This window comes from Pholis gunnellus (genome assembly GCF_910591455.1).
Source record: "Pholis gunnellus genome assembly, chromosome: 18".
NCBI lineage: Eukaryota > Metazoa > Chordata > Actinopteri > Perciformes > Pholidae > Pholis > Pholis gunnellus.
In genome coordinates this window covers 11559347-11580452 of record NC_136545.1, presented here as the reverse complement: position 1 = coordinate 11580452, position 21106 = coordinate 11559347, and the positions used below count along the sequence as shown (strand labels likewise).

General features: G+C 43.3%; 2 protein-coding genes across 2 annotated transcripts; both read left to right on the top strand.

Moving 5' to 3' along the window:
* The first annotated feature begins 163 nt into the window (after positions 1 to 163).
* On the top strand, positions 164 to 7230 carry LOC306710950 (protein phosphatase PTC7 homolog). Its single transcript, XM_079179697.1, has 6 exons — positions 164 to 674; positions 1743 to 1922; positions 2893 to 3091; positions 3969 to 4092; positions 4207 to 4336; positions 4595 to 7230. The coding sequence occupies exons 1-6, from the start codon at positions 473 to 475 to the stop codon at positions 4651 to 4653; spliced, it is 894 nt and encodes a 297-aa protein (XP_079035823.1). The 5' UTR covers positions 164 to 472; the 3' UTR covers positions 4654 to 7230.
* A 1227-nt stretch (positions 7231 to 8457) lies between these two features.
* LOC306710796 (TBC1 domain family member 10A-like) lies at positions 8458 to 15124 on the top strand. The gene is made up of 9 exons (XM_079179488.1): positions 8458 to 8972; positions 10138 to 10237; positions 10542 to 10649; positions 10799 to 10905; positions 10999 to 11113; positions 11275 to 11340; positions 11971 to 12160; positions 12662 to 12816; positions 13021 to 15124. The coding sequence occupies exons 1-9, from the start codon at positions 8812 to 8814 to the stop codon at positions 13402 to 13404; spliced, it is 1386 nt and encodes a 461-aa protein (XP_079035614.1). The 5' UTR covers positions 8458 to 8811; the 3' UTR covers positions 13405 to 15124.
* Positions 15125 to 21106: the final 5982 nt, after the last annotated feature.

The window sequence follows — 21106 nt, the reverse complement described above, 5'->3', positions numbered from 1 at the left end:
CATCGGCCCAGTGGCGTAGCTGCGCTCTCGATGGGAACCAGGAAGTGCGGGTTTGTCAAGCTGCTCTGTCATTGGATGATGTCGCTGAGCCGTGACGTCAATGTTGTAAACGGTCAACATACCCGTATGTACTCCCGAGCTCTCTTATCCGGTACTTCAGCGGAAACATGTCGGGGAGGAGAGAGCCTTGCGGAGGAACTGCGTTTTTGAAATGTACACCTGAGACATAGACTGAACGTCTAATCTGTCCGGACGGACGAGTTATCAAACTGCTGGGGCTCACGTTACTATTTCACGGAAGCCGGCTAGTCGGGAGCGAATGGACGGATAAAGACAAGACAGCCCGGGGATTGATCAGAGGAGATAGCCGACTAGCAGCAGGCAGGGGCCGGGTAGAGAGAGAGAGAGGGAGAGAGAGGGGGAGACAGCGTGTGCGTGCTTAAAACAAGCCGGGCTTGCTGCTTGGAAGGGGATGTTATCTGTACTGTCGTATGGCAGACTGGTAGCCAGGGCTGTCCTGGGCGGACTCTCACAGACGGACAGTCGGGACTACAGCCTGATCACCGCCAGTTGTGGCTTCGGCAAAGACTTTCGAAAGGGGATCCTGAAGAAAGGGATGTGCTACGGAGACGATGCCTGCTTCATTGCGCGCAACAGGAACGCCGATGTTTTGGGTAAGCTCTCTTGGCATAACGAAACTGTGAGTGGCTTGCACGTGCATGGATGGACCCCTCTGTGCTCAGGTGACCTTCAGTGAGCTGCACGTGTACCGACCCCTCGGATGAAAACACAACAGCCCCCACCCCCTCAAAAAAAAACAGAGCCACAACTTTTACCCCAGTGCCACCGTTATATAAGCCGTGTTTAGCTCACTTGAACCCGGGTGATTGCTTCCAGAAGATCGATACCTCTACAACCATGTAATTATATGCACGAACAGTGATGGTTTCGCGTCGTTTGTGGGTTGTTTGAGGTGAAACACCGGGACGACCTTTCACCTAGTTGAGCTCCACATGAAGACTGCGCGGCGGTCATGCAAGATATTAAACACGTGAAATTAGGAGACATAGATACGCACAATTAAAGGTGCACAGGACTGAATAAAACGTTTATTACCACGTCGTAGACTTTGCACGACAATGTCTTGCAAAGGTCAGAATGGTTGAGCATGGAGGCAGCCATGTTGCTAACAGCGTCGCTAGCCTGCTAGCTTAGCTGCGAGTAATTGCTTTGTTCTCACGTCTTACACATGGCAAGCGGAAATAGCGAGGTGGTAAAATGTGTAGTAAACTCCTCAGAAGTGGACTACAGGTGGTCATCATGACAGTTAAATATATTTTTGGGCTTTTTGCTTGATAACAGTAATCGATGCTAGTCCTCCATACGCAGAGGGACATTTCAGGAGTGTTGTACTTCCCCCTGTAGTTCATAGAGAAAATGAAACTAAAGTCAAAGCGTGTCAGTCAGTTCGATGAGTGAACAGGGAATTAGTGGAGATTCATGCTCTGATGCTCTCTGACCAGTGATGGACTAGAAATAAGGCACTACCAAAGTGTGCTTTTAAAATACACCTCATAGCCTTTTTATCATTGTTATAAGACTTTTCTCCTTGTTCTACAGCTCTGATTGTTTTTGAAACTATATATTAAAAAAAAAAAGTAAACAAGAGGCTGTTGGACGATGGAGAGCAGCATTTTAATTGACAGCCTGCTGTATTATGTTTTCTCCTTTTTGTTCACCAGGTGTTGCAGACGGCGTAGGTGGCTGGCGGGACTACGGCGTCGACCCGTCCCAGTTCTCCGCCACATTAATGAGAACCTGTGAGCGACTGGTGAAGGAGGGACGCTTCACTCCCAGTAGCCCGGTGGGTATCCTCACCTCTGGCTACTTTGAGCTTCTACAGAACAAAGTCCCCCTGCTAGGTGAGTACACACATGATGATACCTTAGTGTACACACACGCAGTCAGTGGTGGGGTGAGTAATGCTTCCCATGACCAGCAGTACTCTGAGCAATACAAAACAAAACACAGCTGCAGGATGTGTCAAACTGGGGTGGCCTTGCTTGGCACATTTTCCTTTTCCACCCTGGCAGATAAGTGCATGAAAGGAATGTACAAATTAAAAAGAAGACTTTCAAAACTTTCAACCAGAATTTCAGCATCACACAGTGTATTATTTTGTATGAGGGCTGCTAGTTATCATTGATTTAGGCTTACACCAGCATCTAGAGTGACGTAATATCTGTGAGATAACTAAATGACTTAATTAGTCTGTATTTTGTAATGCTGCCGCTTGGAATTCAAGACTCTGGGACCTTGTGGGGATTAACAGTTTTCCTTTTGCGCGGGCTGAATATTTAGTAACATACCAGTCGTCTGAAAGGTCAAGAATTCCTCAGTAACTGACACTGCAGGACGGTTGAACAACGTTTAAAACCGTCCACACGACAAACATGTGACCATGGTCACATTTCTTCTGAGACTCCATATCTCTGAGTTACAGCGAGCACAGGCGCTAAATATCAACCTCCTCCCCTCTTGTCACGCTGTTTATCAAGTGGCCTGCTTTTATTTTGGGAAGCTGTTCCAAGGTCTGCTCCTGACCTTCACTGCTTCACGGTTGGCGCCTAAAACTGCAGTCACTTGGGGATCTGGGACAGGCACGTTCCATGACCCCGGTGTTTTTTTAAACATAATCTCGACCCACCACCATGGAAGCATGAAATTCATGAGAAGGGTGCACATGGATTTAGTGATGTACTGATTTAGCAGCATTCTACCCCTCTAGAAACACACACATTCAGCCTGTGCTTCTTTTTCTTGATCGTTCATCACTGTTTACTCGATATAATATCCATAACCTTACTCTTGCTTTGGCTCTCCTCCCTGTAGGGAGCAGCACAGCCTGTATCCTGGTTCTGGATCGGCGGAGTCACCGGCTACACACGTGCAACCTCGGTGACTCGGGCTTCCTGGTGGTTCGGGAAGGAGAGGTGGTTCATCGCTCAGACGAGCAGCAGCACTATTTCAACACGCCCTTCCAGCTGTCCATCGCTCCACCTGGAGCTGAAGGGGTGGTGCTCAGTGACAGGTCAGTGATGTATAGGAATACAATGATTCATCGCTGGTAGCTTTACAAGACACTACACAGGAATCTTTATGCAAGTGGATCAGAGAAAGGTGAAAGTTAAATCGTCCTTTTTTTTTTTTTTTTTTTTTTAGTTCTGTTGCTGAGCTGTTTCAGAGTTGTTAAAACATGCCTTGTCCTCTCATGTGGGCAGCAAACATATTTGCAGTTAGAACTTTCAGACGGTGTTTGCAGGATAAACAATACTTGCTTTGGCGTCGCACTACTGGCCAAACTAAGCACCGCCTCCGCATAGCTGCCTTAACTACTTGATAATATGTTCTTAAATCTTGTTTTTATCCTGTTTTATAGTTTTTTTTAGTAAACACGCCATCCATCTTCTATCGTCACAGCCTGATAAAATGCTACACTTATCAACTATGTCATTCCAAAATATTCCCCCATTAAGTAATATTTTTAGAGTAGCAGCATTGTTAACAAGGGATAAACCTTTAGACAAGTCTCATGGTCCGTTTTTTTTATTACCCCCCCACTCTACTGGTTTAATCCTGTTCCTTACCAGACATTCCTTTTGAGGTACATTTGTTGCTCCATGCAGTGCGACCTTAAAATAAAAAAATCCTCAAGGCGAAGCATGAACATGCTGTGAAAGGCTCTCAGTTTATAGTTTTGGGTAAGGCGCCAGCAAGCAACAGGACCTCCTGCAAGGACACACTGGGCAGTCTGCTTCCGAGTCAGATGTCCTCTTTTAAACGTGTTGGCAGAGTGACCTCTGACCTGCTTTTAATTCCATGTTGGACACTCTTGGCAGCAGCTCAGGTGCCGCATGCTCCTATTACACTTGTGACTGATCTTTCCGTGCCTCTCCGTTTTCCTCCAGCCCTGAAGCGGCTGACAGCTCCTCCTTCGACGTGCAGCTCGGTGACATCATCCTGACGGCGACCGACGGCCTGTTTGACAACATGCCGGACTACATGATTCTCCAGGAGCTCAAAAAACTCAAGGTGGTGCTTCTGGAACATCAGTTTATTCAAGCATTCACACATACAGCATCCAGTATGTGTCAACATATTTTGTGTCTTTTCAAATTGAATGTTTTTCTCTTTTGATCTCTTCAGACTTCCAACTATGACAGCATCCTGCAGACTGCACAGAGTATTGCAAAGCAAGCTCACGATCTTGCCTACGACCCCAATTATATGTCTCCTTTTGCACAGTTTGCCTGTGACAATGGTCTGAATGTAAGGGGTAAGTACACTGTGCTTCAGATGCTGTGTCTTTGGTAGTTCACATATTTGAAGTGGGGATATTATTCTAAAATGTACGATAGACTGTGTAATTTTTCTATATGATTGTAAATGAGGAAGAGTCTTTAAAATTGTCAGATGTTTTTAAAAAAGCATACTGTTTACGATATATAGACATAGATTACACATGTTTAGGGTTATTTTTTTTGGGCTGCATTCACACCACAGATCCTCACACTCTTTTTGTCTTGTTGTGCAGGAGGGAAACCAGATGATATCACGGTGCTGCTGTCCATTGTGGCTGAATATACAGACTGAAAGTGTGTGTCTGAGTGTGTGAGTGAGTGAGTGTGTGTGTGTGTGTGTGTGCACGCCTCTCTGGGGCGGATCCTCTCTTCCTGTCTGCCTGAGTCTTCCACCTGCAGCCCTCCCAAAAATGCACTGCATCCCGTTGGGCTGACGGGGGGAGGCCCAACAACACGACACACACTCCTCGCTGCGGGGGCCGGCGTCCACCTGTGTCCATTTTTGTTTTCTTCCTCTGTTTTTGTTTTGGTGCTTGAACGGTTGAGGGGAAGCAGGCAGCTAGGACATTTCATGTTGACCATGACGGAGGAGGAGCAGAGTACGACGGGCTGAGCCGTGCCTTTCAGTCTCATTGTGGGGCATAAACACTCCAGGTGATGTGACTGAGAGACGGTCATAGACGGGGCTTTAAAACCTGGTCGCCCTGATGTAAAAAGTGAAAAATTACAGGATTAGGTGAAGGATTTGGATTGTTGGGAGAATAGTGATAGAGTTGAGTATTGAACCCGGCTAGCTGTTGTTCCAGTTGTTAGTCTGTTCCTTGTTGTAAATGTGTTTTGAACAAAGCATCGAGATGGGCTGAGGAAGCTGAAGCGAGTTCTTAGACAATAGGATTTAAAAGTTGGGTTTCAGTGTCTCGGTTTTGGGAATGTGAACGATGGAAGAGCCAACTAGTAATTGCTCCGATCAAAGAAACCTGCAAAGGGAAACCATAACGCTCGTTGGCGCTTACATGTGAACATTGATCTTTTTTTCTTTTTTTTGTCACTTGACTGTAAATATTTTTGTGTTTTTAGGGCCTGGTTCTGGCCTTTCTGTTGTCTTTGCTTCGGTTGTTTAAAGCTATTTCGTTACTATTAAGGATGATGTACACAGGCATTCATAAACATTTTTTCTTGTATAGATGTTAATCTTGAAGTGAGTTTTCTCAATCCTACACTTCCACTCGCTGAAATGAACAAGAAGAGAGATTGATTGCTGCAACGGTTGTGTGGTAGGAAGGATGGTGAAGTGTGTGTGTGTGTGTGTGTGTGTGTGTGTGTGTGTGTGTGTGTGTGTGTGTGTGTGTGTGTGTGTGTGTGTGTGTGTGTGTGTGTGTGTGTGTGTGTGTGTGTGTGTGTGTGTGTGAGTGAGGTATTCATGTGAGAAGTCGTTATTGGAATGTGCTGTGGATTTTAATGTCGATATGTGTCGCCACACAAAGCTAAAGCTAGCATCTGGGAATGCTTACAATTGCAATGGTAGGTCAGGCACGAGTTTAAAGGAAAAGATGTATTTTTTTAATGTTATTTAGTTTTAAAAGTAAGAGTTTAAAGTGTTTGCTGACATGACAGATCAAACTATCTTAACGAGAATCAGGTTTGTGTACGCGCGCGTCTAAATGTTTTTTTAATTATTTTTCTGTTCCTTATTTCCCTTTAATTGTGTTTGCTGCTTCTCTTTTGTAATCCAGATGTCTGTACATGAATTGACATGATTCATATGAACATGGTCACAATGATTGTAACGAGTGTGTGTGTGTGTGTGTGTGTGTGTGTGTGTGTGTGTGTGTGTGTGTCGTGTGTGTGTGTGTGTGTGTGTGTGTGTGTGTGTGTGTGTGTGTGTGTGTGTGTGTATGAATTTGTGTGATGCATCAAACGACATTTATCAATGACACTGATAATACTGTTCTGCTCACCCGAGTGGTCTGGACAATGTCTTTACAGTTTAAAAGCAGGTGCACCAAAGACGCATTTTCTTTGTGTATGTCATACACAACGCTTTGTTGTTACAAACATCATTCAGCAATACTGTAAATTCCTTGTGCTCTGAATCTTGCGTGATGGCCAGAGGTGTGGGTGGAAATGTTCAGAGGGGCATTCAAATGTCTTTTCTATGCCTAAAGTTTGTTTTATCAGTGCAAAAGCTGTATTCTATTGTCGGGTTTAAGTTATACGTGACTGGTTGCAAAGTATAAGACAGGTTTATGAAACCAAAGAAGGAAAGCCATATATACACATAAAGGACATTATTATTATTATTATTATTGATCAAATATTATCCGTCTTACTGCCTGCGCTGTTAATTTTGCATGGTTTGTCTCAGCTACTGCCACCGTTCACGTTGTGTTCACACAGTTTTTGTCCGTTCTTGTCTCGGTGGTTTATAAATGGTGTATAGAGGTTCTGAACTTGTATTTACTTCAAAGATAGCTCTATACTTGACAGAGATGTAACTCATATGCAGAAGGAGGGGTGGTGAGATAGGTAATGGTGCTGTGAAATAACAGTATGGGGGTGAGCACAGTTTCAGCCTTAACAAATAGCTAGACCTGTAATCAAGAGGCCTTTCCTGTCATTGCAAGCTTGGGATGTCTCCGTCATGTTGCCCTTGTGTTTGATGTAAATGAAAGTCTGCCCCCATCTTTCTCTCCTGTGAAGTTGTGCTCAAAGGTGCTTCTGCAGTCCGTATGGTACGATTGTCCTCTTTTCAGCAAGCGATGTTTGTGTGTATGAGAGAAACATGTCTACAGTGTAACAATGCAGGTCTAATTTGTGTAAATATGTTTTGAAATATGTACAATATTTAAATAAAGAATCTAGTATTTATACTAAATTTGCTTGAATATTTTCATGACGCCGTTCGGTGTTTCATCTTCAGGAACAGATGTGCTGTTCACAAGAGACGCATGCAATCTTGCAAAGTGATTGACGGCTTTAATGAAGCACCAATGACAAAGTGTGCAAATGCCCACAAACGTCTGTGCACTTATATCTGTCTAATTAGAAAATGGATTAAAACGGGTTTGCGGAGCGGCCACTTGTAGAGTAGCAAAGCACATTTACTCGAGCATCATCTTGAAGTATCTGTACTTTACATGAGTATTTCCATTTCTTGCTATTTTATAATTCTATACGCTATCATATTTCATAGGGAAACATTGTGTTTTACTCATTCATTTATTTGACATCTTTATTAACATTCAAAACATGAACTAATAGAATATTACATATTTGACCACCTAGGAGCAGTTTAAATTGGCCCCCAAGCAGCAACAACAATTATGTGCTGCTTACATGTCAATGCAACAATAATCCAATCGTTTGACAAAGGAGGGGTCAAATTTAAATTATAAAATAGTAAATCAAATTATGAATGCAGGACTGGAACACATTACCATGAGCGCCACAGCCTAAAACAAAGCCCTGCTGAAGTATTTTGAATTATTCAATGAAGTAAATATCAGAGTCAGCGTTATTGGCCAAGCAAGTGTGCATACAAGGATTTCTGGTTTTCTTTAATTTCAAAACACACTGACAGACACAAAACTATGTACTCATAAAAATAGAATATATATAAGAAAGTATAATACATAATGTAACTGTCTGCTTGTGTATATTAAAGGTTGTTTTCACCGATCATGCGCTTATTAGATGTCATTGCTACATTTTATATGGATCTAATTAACATAAACTTTAGTTATTTTTCTCGGGAGGAAAGATACTGCTGCATGGGATTATTAGACTATTAGTACCTCAAACATGTAAGGTTTGAGTCAAACCTAAAATCACAAAATGAAGTGAAGAAAAATTGTGGATAAAGCCAAATTACTCTAACATCCACCATTCAAAAACCTATCAAAGGGCATTTAAGTTAGACCACAACAAGCTATTTAATAACAGGATTTAAGCCTGAATGTGTGGTTTTCAGCAGTAGATGGCAGTGAAGAGTTAAAGGACACCATGGATGAAAGTTGTGTTTACTCGTCTTTTCCAGCTCCTCTTCCTGTAGCCAGCCGCTAACCTGCTGAGGGCACAGATTCTGTTCAACATCAGCTGACAGCTCTGTGATGCTAGCATGTTAGCTTCAGAGCTAGCGAGCCGACACTGCACTGATTTACGTGTTTATCGACACGGCAGCACTTGCTCTCGACCAATTGTATTTCTGTCTGACCTGGACATTGATTACGTGAACAGGTGTATCGTGAATCTAGCTCGCGCTGTCTAACGCAACGTGGATTTGTTTAGCACTAGCGAGCTAGCAGCTAAGGAAGCTAAGTCTTCCTAGCAACCATAGCTAGCTGTGACAGGAGGGCGTCTTAATGGGGAGCTTTAAAGTGTCAGCTCAGCTTCCAAGAGTGGTCGGTAGAGTGAGTTATGTGAACACACTGCTGAGGTAAGCGTTGATTAAATGGCAAGAATTGGGCATGGCAATGGACTTGCCTCGAGCGACAGTAAAGGAAAGCTGACAGATGATGGGAGAGGCAGCTCGTATGGATCCGACCCAGAGACGGAGACACAGGTGGACAAGTACGGGTTCACAGGAGGGGCCCAGCAGCACCGCGGACAGTCGTAAGTGGAGCTTCGTTCGTGTTCTTGTGTTCGTTGATGTATCCCACAGACTGACTGGTTTCCTTCTTGCACCTAAGTGAAGACAGGTAAAGGTGAACAACGATACATTATCTCTCTCTGTGTTGAAACCTCCTCTCTGAGGCTAAGTCGTCAGTTAACTGTTGGGAGAATGTGACACTTCAAACAGGAAAACAAAACATAGATTATTCAAGTAAATAATTGGTTTATTAGCCTAATTTTTAGCTGAATTTCTATGTCTACTCGTGACCTCGTGGCCTTACCACAGGTTAGATAAAAATATAAACATATCATCTTTATTTTCCAATTTCCAATGTTGTCAATAAACTTGTGAGCCCCCAGATTGGGAACCACTAACGTAGACCAGTATAATGCCATATGAATGAGTCTGTAGCCTTTGTTCCTACGTCCTGTCTCCTCTTCCGTCTGGCACCGAACAGAGAGACCACATTACGTGTGTGTGCTGATCTCTCTTCACTGGCTTCCAGTAATGATTGTTTTTTTGGGTACCAAATGGCAATACAATACGTACGTCTCATTTGGACCTACACGCCTAGTCTGTGCTCTTTATCTGTGTTGCTTTTGACAAAATGGTGACACTGGAAGAACTGAGCAAACCAGGCAGCTCAGGCTCAGCTAAGACATTTATTTGGTGGTTGTGTTCTGATTTAAAGTCATAAAGAAAACGGTCCTAATCGTAGTTCTTTAGACTCATTAGATCAGCCAAGTCACTGAGACTTGTGAAGTCTCTTTAGCAAAAGTCTCTTTATGCAAAAGCATGCCAGTCAGCTGAGTTTGTTTGAATTGTGTGCATAACAATATGACGGCTCCGATGTTCCATTAGACTGCAGTGAAGTGAGACATTGATGTGGTTTAGTGTCGGAGGTTGTAGGGAACTGAACTAGGGGAAAGTTCTCCCGCGGCTTCCTGTTTTCCTTGTCCTTCGCTGCCGATGGCAAGTGTTTCGACCGAGGTTAGGTTTCCTGTGTGGACAAGGAAGAGGTGAGCCACTGTTCCCCCCCCCCCCCCCTTCTCAAGACAGGATCCCCCTGTCATAAGTACAGGGAAGTGACACAGCCATTGTCTATGTGTATACAAAAAAGAATACGTTTGCGTCTATCTGTGACATTGTCCCCCATCTCCACAGTGCTGAAGAAATCCCCACTGAGGTGCTGAGGCAACGGGAGGCAAAATGGCTGGAGATGCTCAACAGCTGGGACAAGTGGATGGCCAAAAAACACAGGAAGGTGTGTTTCACGCGCTGTACATTAAATCTGACTGAATGTTCACGTCTCTCTCTCTTTGTAAAGTTCCTCCGTGGACATGGTTCTTGTGGCGGCCGTTTTGAAATGGACGTAACAATATAAATTCATGTTAAAAACTTAGCTGGAGAGCCTCTAATCACTCCATTATCATGACAGTTTTTTTAAATGTAATCTTTGATCAGTTGCATGTTGTACTGTCTTCCAATGTCTGTGGTCCTTTCCCCTCTACTGTCTTTCTCTTGCTTTCTGCAGGCTCTTGAGTAACTATGCATGTGTTGAATAACAGGTGAAGGAGCGCTGTCAGAAGGGGATCCCTCCATCCCTGCGTGGCCGGGCCTGGCTCTACCTCACTGGGGGCAAAGGGAGAAGGGAGCAAAACCAGGGCAAATTCCAGGTCAGTCGTACGTTTGTGATCCCTGCTGACATCAAGTTATTCGACTTTAAACAGAAATCCTTTTACCCAAACTCCTGTTGAGGGGCTGGACTCTCTCAAAACTTGTCAGGTATAATCGTGGAAAGGCTGACGAAACGATGTGTTTTTAGGTCCTGGACAATCAGCCAGGAGACCCTAAATGGGTAGATATTATTGAGAGGGACCTCCATCGACAGTTCCCCTTCCATGAAATGTTTGCAGCGAGAGGAGGTCACGGGTAAGCACTGTCATCCAAAGGCCTGTCGTGAGGCCAAATTGTTGTGTTCATGTGGCCGAACATAGTTTCTGAATATAATGTTCATGTGTTCAGGCAGCAAGACCTGCTCCGCGTGTTGAAGGCTTATACTCTGCATCGCCCTGAAGAGGGTTACTGTCAGGCTCAGGCTCCCATCGCTGCTGTACTCCTGATGCATATGCCAGCAGAGGTAAACACACTTTAGACCTTTTTTCCCCTAATACATAATGACAGTTAATACCGGGTAAGAGGAATAGCGGGGCAAAGAGCTTAAAGAATGAGACCTTAAACAATACTACAATACGTTTTACCAGAATAAAAGCCTACTCTTGTTTCCTTTCTTTGTCATAGGATGCATTCTGGGTTCTTGTCCAGATTTGTGAGAAATACCTTCCTGGATACTACAGTACAGGGCTGGTAAGGGTCCAGACGGACACACTGTCGCATCATTTTGAAAAGAGGACTTTGATATCATAAGAAGAACTTCTGAGTACAGCCTGGAACAGGATTACACATTAACAGTGTTCAGCATGTCAATTATCTATCTGAACCCTATAAATATTGCTAAAAAAAGGAACCTATTGTCTGTTGTAAGCAAAAATACTCTCACAATACAGCAGCAATGCCCAAGAACACTGGGTTTCTGCATTTCTGCCACATTATCGTACTGAATCTTTGCATATTTATATTTTCCAGGATTATGACTGCCCAAGATTTAATGCCCACGTAGATTCTGCCTCCGTGTTTTAAAATGATTGAAAGCACAGACTGTTTAACCAGCCAAACGGAAGTTATAAAGATAAAACAGTCGCTCAACTTCAGCTTTTAGAGTCATTACATTGTATATGTAGCTGGTGGGGGTGTTAGATTTCTCAGGCCAGCGTGTCTCCAACTTGACACTGATATGCTAGCTAACTTAATAACATGAACGAGATCATCAGAAAATGAGATTAAGCAAAGACAAAGGTGTCTGTTGCCTCTCTCTTTCTCTCTGTCTCTCTCTCTCCCCCTCCCTCCACTGACTGCTCCTCCATGCTGTCTCCACAGGAGGCGATCCAGCTGGACGGGGAGATCCTGTACGCTCTGCTGCGGCGGGTGTCTCCTGCGGCCCACCGTCACCTGAAGAAGCACAAGCTGGAGCCCATCCTGTACATGACCGAGTGGTTCATGTGCGCCTTCTCTCGGACTCTGCCGTGGGCCTCGGTGCTCCGTGTCTGGGACATGTTCCTTTGTGAGGGTGAGATACTACACTCATTAAACAGTTACTGATGTGTTATTTTACGGCGCATGAAAAAAAAAACATCATATCAAAGTGGTTTCCCCTGATCTCACAAGTCAGCTTCACAGAGATAAAAATATAGCTTCTTTTGGTTGTATGATGAATGATCCTTTTAGAGGTAAAACACCAGAGTTAAATACACAATAACAGTATTTAATTTTCCTCCAGGCCCTGTCATATGCATATTATCCTTCTGTTTAAATGTACATGTAAAAACCAGGGCCTGATTCCCTTTTTAAAGCAGCAAGGCAAATGTTGAATACAGGAAGTCGTCTCTTGTTTTGGGATAATGACTACGACGATATATATGAAATAGTTCACCATACTGCAAGATTGTTGCACCCAACACACACAGTTATCCATCTAAATGTATCGGTCTACAGCAGTTATGTGCGGCTCTCAGATGGTCCCTCTATTAAGATATACTGTAAGTGTAATCTGATGTGACGCTCTTCTCAGGAGTGAAAATCCTCTTTCGAGTGGGCCTGGTTCTCCTAAAATCCATGTTGGGATCCCAAGAGAAACTGAAGGCCTGTCAAGGTCTCTATGAAACAATGGAGCTGCTCCGAGCCATACAGCCACAGTATGTGCAAGAAGCCTTCCTGGTGCACGAGGTACAGTAATACTCCTGTCATGGTTGTAGTCTTTATTGTTTTGACCCAGTACCGACTGCAAACGTTGTCTTTCTCTTTGACTTTGCCCTCCTGTGGTTGTGTAACAGCAGCCATGTTAAACTATAATGTACTGGAATACTTCAACTTCTAAACCCAGGCATTACTCTCCATGTGATTCTCTCTCATTCTCCCCGTACGCTTCAGGTCATTGAGATAGTGGTGTCTGAGAAAGACATTGAAAAGGAACACCACGCTCAGCTGCGGCGCTGGAAGGAGACTCACGGAGATCTACACTGCAAGTCCCCTCCCAGGATGCACGGCGCGAAGGCCATCATGGCCGCCGAGCCGCCCAGTCGACAGGACCTGAAACAGAGGCCCACCATCATTGTGGAGTCAGACGGGAAGAGGGCAGCGGTAGCAAAGGAGAATGGAAAGAGTAAAGAGGAGACACAGAAAACAATCCTAGCGCCACAGGAGACTGTTAATCCTTACCTTTCTCCCAGTGACCCCTCACCTCTCCTCAAACACATGACTATACAAGAGTCCAAAGAGAGTCTGAGCAGTGTAGAGCACGACACGTACCTGTAGCAGAGTAAGTGTCACCCGTTAAATAACACAAACCTTTCTATACAGCCTTTACTAACTTACCCATCGCAGGTTTCAATCACAGTGAAAGACAAACCTTTCCATGACGGAGGTTGGCAGGTTTTTAAGAAAAAGGCTATTTTTGCTATCGAGGAAAAACAGTAATCACATTATCAAAGCTGGCAGAAAAAATGCCATTGCTCCGATTACTAAGCAGTCACTGTAATACTCAACACATTCTTTGGTGTCATTTAGTGTATGCAGGTTTCTATTCACTCTTCTTTTAACTACAGTCGTGGAGATTTTGCATCAAAGTGTATGGAGCTCATAAATGATGGGATATACACTTGCTAACTCACTGTAAACAGCTACTGCTGCTAATTACCTCTTACATTTAAAATGTACCTCTTTAGATTCTTTCCTTTTGTTACAAATGAAGTCTGATTTTTGTCTTGATGAGGTCTATTCTCGAGCACTTTACCTTTTTTTTTTTTTATAGTCTTCCTCTTTGCCGATATGTTAGTCACTACGTTGCCAGTGCGGAGATTTGTATTTTTCCTGCTTTGATAGACTCGCACTAAGACGCACAGTTCATCAGTGTGTCAGTTGAGCACGGTCGCTTTTGACTGTTTGTGCTGCGTCCAGCAGTTTGTCTCTGCTGGGGTTGAACACTTGAGGGCGCCCTGAGATCGCCTCACAGCCGCAGTAGCGCTCGTGAGAGCAAAAACAAAACCGACACAATGAAGGACGAACATGAAGGGACATTTTTGTGCCACTAAGCCAAAGATTTGTAACGCATATTTTTACGATATATTTTGTCCAAGCTGTTCAATCATACTGTGATACAGTACGGGATTTGGGGAGGATCGGGTTTATATTTATAGTTTTGAATGAGGAATGATAAAATGCCATTTTGAAGAACGCTGACACAATGCTGTTTTTGTTTTTTTTGCAATCAAGCTAAAAATGAACTGAAACACTTTGTCTCTTTGCTATTTGAAATGTATGACCGTACATTATTTTCCCTACATTTTTGTGTAGATAATAGATTAAACTATTAACTATTAATCAAAAAAATACAATTGAGCGACAAAAATATTAAAAGTCAGGGAGCCATGAATCTTTGATAATAACCAAACAGTATGTGTTGATACTAATTGTATCTGAGATGTTTCAATGAAGAAATAGTTTGAAAAACTAGAAACAATCAGCATTTAGCTCCAAGTCCAGGAAATTCCTTTATTAGCAGTTACTTCTGATTATTTGCTGTTATAACGTTGTGGGTATATGTTGATTTTGAAGTATATGCTACGGGTTTATTTTAGGAACTACTGTTTATCAGCCATGTCTTCTGAAGCTTTTAATATTTAGATAAAGGATGTACTAATCTGTAGCAAGAACACATATCACATTGAACCAACATGCAGTTCCATTTCTACAAAGAGCTTTCTATGCTGTCATGTAGATGGTGCCACTGAGCTTCATCCAGGGATTCAGTTTTCCAGGTTTCTGTCGGATACAGAATGTGTTTGGCTTCTAAAATGCTGTATGTTGTATCCATAAGGAATGTCTTATTCCTAATCATTGCACCTACAAAGATTAAAGAACATTATTTAAGCCTCGGGCTTGTAAATGTGCAACGCATCCTGCTGTTTTCCTCGGTATATAGGACTTTATTATGGATCTGTTTGCTTACTTGATTTTAAATCTACTTTTCGTATCTAGCTGTTTTATGCCAAATTGCATTGAAATCAATAAAAATTTAAACTCTTAGCTTATGCAAATCTGTCATGCTTTTCCATTTTACTGTGACATCAAATTCCACTTCTTTAGCCTTCATTTACAATGAAACAAAGGCACGGAGACAAGAGAAGTGCCACACTTGATTGGCCTGAACAAGCAGGAGGACTTCAATACACCCTGTGTTATCATTCAGCGCCCTCACACCCGCCCGCCCTCCCTCACCCACGCAGCAGCACACTTCCTTGGACACCTGTTTCTCCGGCTCTTTCAGCTCTTTGAGGAATTTGCATCTCAAATAGGGCTGATTCCCACAGCACCATCCGAAGCGCCTCGCCCAGCCATTCGCCTTTGGTCTCTGAATGGAGTCTTCTGCATGTGTATAGGCCTTCTTCTTCTTCTTCCTCGACGACAAGGTTCGGCTGCAGTCCAAGAACATGACAGCTCAGAGCTCTCCTCTACATTTCAATATACCAAACCAGTGAAACCGCAACACTTTTTATTTATTTAAGTACGAGATATGTCCCTTTGGATATAAATCCATTACTATCGTCAGTGGAATTCTTTTGGTCTTCTTATCATTTTAAGTAGAGCGGATACACTTGATGGCATATTTTAATTTGTCACACCCGGCAATCAGATGAGATGTTTGGGATTTTTAATCGTCCTCATGTCACGTTCCCGCCTTTTCTATTTCTGCGACAGACTTGGTGTGTCACTTGTCTGAGGATGCATGTCATTAAAGCGCGTTTATATTTCTGTTTCCTCTCATCATCTCTTCTGTGCCTTTCGCTGTCTGTAAACAATGTTTAGCTTGTCACCCCCCCCCCCCCCCCCCCCCCCCCCAACCCCACCCTTCACCTCAATCCAACCCCACCCCACCGGACCCCACCCGGCCCCTCCACCTGTCTGTCTCTCCCTGTGCTGGTGCCAGAGAGGGTGTAATGGGAAACTGGCTTTATGGCTGGTCTGCAGAGGAGGAGGAGGAGACGTGACCCGAGCAGTATTTGTAGCTTATGTAGTACACTAGCTCATTTGCTGGGGCAGTGTTGTATACAAGAACATCATGGTACACTCTCTCACATGATTGAGGAAATGTGTGTACTCGTGTTTCGCTGCATTTCTCCCAGTCGATGTGGCTACTGAAAATAGGTCAGCCATGTTGGTGTGGACGCGTTGCTACTAGTACTGGTGACAGGATGAAATGTGATCCAGGCGGTCCAGTTTGAGTGATGATACGCCACGTCTATGAGCTCTGAGACTCGTCTGACGCAGAAAACTCTACTCAGCAGTTTATTGTACTCTGAGACAGGATTTTAAAACTCTGGGAAGTCGTCGCGACATAGATCTTCCCTCTCGACGATTGCGAGGTTCACGTTACAAAGTAATCTACCAGGAAAGTGCTCTTGCACACATTTGGTGGGCTAATGGTTAGTTGTCGATTGACATTATATTGCAGGAAAAAACTGACCAAGCTTCGGGGTGACACGGTGGCTTAGGGGGTCTCGCCTCATTGTATCTCTCTCGCTCCCTCTTTCCCTGTCCTCTCTCCACTATGACTAGCTAAAGACATGGTACATCCCAAAAATATTTAACCATAGTCCCAGCTGCCGCAATGCAGCGGTCTCATTGCAGTGACTGAAGAGGTTTGCTCTTCCTGTGAACTCAAATGATACATTCCCTGTGTTGCTAGGGTCTTCATGGCGCAAATGCTGAATCTGCCTCTCTAATCTATGCTGTACCTTTGCTGGTGGATTAAAATACATGCGTCGGTCAGTTATTTACCTGTCATGGTACAGCTATGAAAAGTTTACATGTACTATTACTCTGTGTTCAAATATTCTGGAGTCAAGAATGAATCTTTGTGCTTGTGTTTTACTTTTTTGGTACAAAAACGTTCCGACTGCGTACTTCTATTTTTCGATTGTACAACCATTTCCAAAGCTCATGCACTGAATGCGTGTGTGTAAGCAGATACCCCACCCATGTGATGTCTGTTTATACACTGTAGCTGTTTATGGGGGGGCGGGTGAGGTTGAAGATCTCATGAGAACATATGTGTGAAGCGTCTGGGAGATTAAAGTCTGGCTTCATGAGCTGCAAAGCTCCGACAAAGCTTTTTGGTAACGAGGCCTGAGGGTCTGCACCTTTATCCCCAGTCTGCCATCCCCCATAGTGCCCTCTGCCCAAAGAAGGATTAAAAGGGGTAGAGGTCAGGGGCACAGAACAAAAAACGCAACCGTGACCCGTTGATAATAGTCTGAATGGTCATATTGGAATGCAGCTGCCATGCCTTTTCTGCTGTTTGTGTTTGCATGCATGATGTGATTTTTGTCTAACACAATAAATGTGTGTGTCTATAGGTGAAATAGTATAAAATCATGTTGTGTATACCCTGTACATGTGAGTGAACAGAGGACTGAGACCTCATTGGTGCTCCTATTTGGGACTTTTCCATGTTTTTTGGGAGGAAAGGCTTTGATGAAAAGTTTCAAGTAGCGAACCTGCACGTGTGTGACAGGAAGCAGAGTCCGAGTGGAAGGTGTCGGGGGTCAGACAGATGCTCGTACAAAGGACAGTGGACAGGATGTGTGTGTCCTTTTATGGTTCTCCTCAGGTTAACAGTAGCTGGCCGTGCACCTCTAATGATCTCAGATCCATCAGGGTTTTTGACACTGGCTTGTGATTCGTAATGGGAAATGATACGCTGGGTATCCCCCTCATCTCCTTTACACTAACGTCCAGGCAGAATCATGAATCATCGTAAGACTTATTTATAGCTACTATACTTCAGATCCACATCCAAGTTATTGTTCCTGGGAAAGGGTCATTTTCTGTTTAAAAGTAGCAAAATTGGATGCAGGCCTTAAGGCCATTGATTGTGCTAGCACTGAAATGTAAGACATGTTTCTTAAAATATGTGTAAATGGTCTATAGTTGGAGCTTTGCGATACAATAGATAGAGATGCAGTGAAGTTATGTGCAGTGCTCGGTGGCTTAAACGTTGTGTGAACTTTTGTCTCTTGTAGCTTTAAGTCCGTGTAAAGGTAATCTGTTTCTTTATATTCACAATGAGGCCTTCCTTTCATTTAAAGACTTGGACAAAGTCATACTTTCAGTTATATTCTCTAACGTGGATTGCTCCAAGTCTCTGTACTTTGGTGTTAGGCTGCTAGTTTCTCCTGTTTGCAGCTGATCCAAAATACTACAGATAATCTTCTTGCTTCTTTCCACTTGATTTCAGTATGTTTGAAGTTGGGCAGGCTCCTGGTTACACATTATACAACCACCAGACCTATCAGGTTTTCTGTTTTCGGGACCTTGTTGTGACCTCTGAACTGCTGAACCACCTTTTCCCCCTCTCCAACTGCAACCACTGTTGACTCTGCAAACTTCCTGCAAACAACTTGCTTTTATTTTTGGAGGGTTCTTGATTTGTCTTTGTGTTTCAATGCACGTTTTTATTTGTTTATTTGCCGAATCGTAATTCTCTTTGGCTTGTGCTTTTAAATATGATTTAATGGACGTAACAGTGCAAATCTCCAAATCTTAAAACATATATCGGGCGCATGGTAGTAGCAAGGATCAATGGAGACAAAAATCCGGCTCTCACAAATAAAGGGTCTTTTTATTTATTATGTGCAAACAATAAGTGTTTTAGCTAGAGGCCTTCATAAGCCGGAAAAATATGATCTAAAAAATAAATTCTATTTCAGTTTACAGGAATGAATAACCAGGCCTGTTAGTTGATGCCTATAATAGCTCTCAGATCATGGTTTATTATCAATCAGCACATTTCAAAATACTGAGCAGTGCCTCATAACTTCAACAATAACTCTTTGTGGTTAAACCATTTAAAATGTAACATATGACTCAAGTAGTTAAGGATATTTACTCAGTGTATGTTTAACACAATTAAATTGTAAATCAGAGGGCCAACAAATATCTTCACAGAATAAAGAAAATGTTTTCAGTCATTTGTTGCTAATAAAAGAAGAAGAAAAGCCCCGTGCCACATGATGAGTGGCGCTGCTGCCTTAAAGGGTTTTTGTGGCCTTGCCACATTTATTTGGCATTGTTTGTGTTGCATGTTTATCTGTTCGCCGGGGATGTTTGTTAGCTTGGTGATTCTGTGTTGGTGTGTTTGACCTAATCTGAATCGATCTGAAGTCACTTCCTGCCATTGTTGTGTCACATCCCCGCTGTCTCCTCTCTTCCCGTCCATCTAGTCCCCTCTCTCCCCATCAAGGAAGCCGGTGGCTGAGAGAGGATACACAGGAGGGGTGGGGGGAGTGGTGTGAGCGTGTGTGCGTGTTGCTGTGTGTGTGTGTGTATGTGTGTGTGTGAGAGAGAGATAAACCTGGGCCAGACTTTTCTGGGTTCGACTGATATTGATGGTGAGCAGGAGACGCACGAGCAGCCTGTGATAACAGTGAGAGAAATAGACGGATAAAAACACCCCAAAAAAGTTAAGAATTGGAGAATTCTTGCCCATTGTGAAAAATCGGAAGCTTGGAATCAAGCAGTGGTCTGGTGCATGCAAGCAGGAACAGCTCCAAAGATACCGAGCATCGAAGTTTCCAGCAAAAATAAATAGTTAAAGGATCATGTGAGTTAATACAACTTGCATCGTAGGCTGCAACAAAATAGCCAGAACCTTATTGTGGCATTCATTGTGTGTGTTTTTGTGTGTGTGTTCTTGAGAGAGAGTCAAGGGATGTATGTCTTAACACACATCAGCAGGTGACCTCATAACCTGTTATAATTGAGACTAATGACAAAAGCATATGGGCGTCAAGACCTTTGGTTTGAGGTTACAATAGCTTATTGTATTGCGTCCAGCGGAGTCATGGGTGTTACATAGTGCGAGTGTATGCGTGTGTGAACTTGTGGGATTGTGGAGTGTGTTGTATGCACGTGTGTATGTGTGTGTGTACATGTCTCAGCCTCGAAACTAAACTGGAGGTTTGTGTTTCAAAAATCTGTGGTGTCCGGGCAGCCATAAAAATCTATAAAACGGCTCATGTTACATGTGAAGGATAAAAGACTTTATGAATCCTGCAGTGCATTTTAGAATAGTTCACACAGTTTGCAGACGACCTCCTGTTCTCCGACACCCATCAGTGTTTCACGGGATTTTGTGAATAATATCAGTCTTACATCCAGGGGGAGGAGTGCAGGGAAGTTTCTCTCCTGCTGGACGTTCCTCACAGGAAGTGGGAAATGTGGATGCAGGTTTTACTGCAGTGTGCTGGTGTTTAGACAGCCGGGAGGCTCTAGACTTTATCTCTGTTATTCACAAGTGGTTTGGCTCATCCTATTTATTTATTGTTATGTTGAGCATTTTGAGTTTGTTTCGCCTTTAATGTTGCTCTAAATTCAGTATCTGGTGCGCAATAAAGCATACTGAGCCTTCAAAGAGTGTGTGGCATGTATAACATAGACAAAAGTCCAACATTGCACTTGCTAAATTTGTGTAAACTATAACAAGTTATGAGCATTGGATTTGTAATTTGTGGTATTTTGTCCCATCCATATATGGGGGGAGAGAGATACAGTTTATTATTTAAACCTTATGATTCAATGCAATGCAAACAACCACTAACTATGGCCTTAAAATCAACATAACATAAATGACCATACATTGTAAATGTGTGGTTTTCTTAGCTCCAGCCTTACTTGGTCTGTGACCAGTAGTTTATGGTGGCTAATGTTAGCAAACTTTAGCTAAATGCATATATTCATCTTTTGGGAAAATACTCTCCAGCCATGCTAGCAGCTCTGTGAGGCTGTGCTTTAAGCTGCTCGCGTCAGCATGCAAACATGCTAGCATGTTGATGTTTAGCAGGCATATTGTTTTCTATGTTAAGCAGGCTCACATTTACGAACTGAGGGTAAATGCACACGTAGTCTGGTGCTGGAAAAGAGAGCACGCTCATAACTCTAAAGTCTAGAGCGTTAGAAC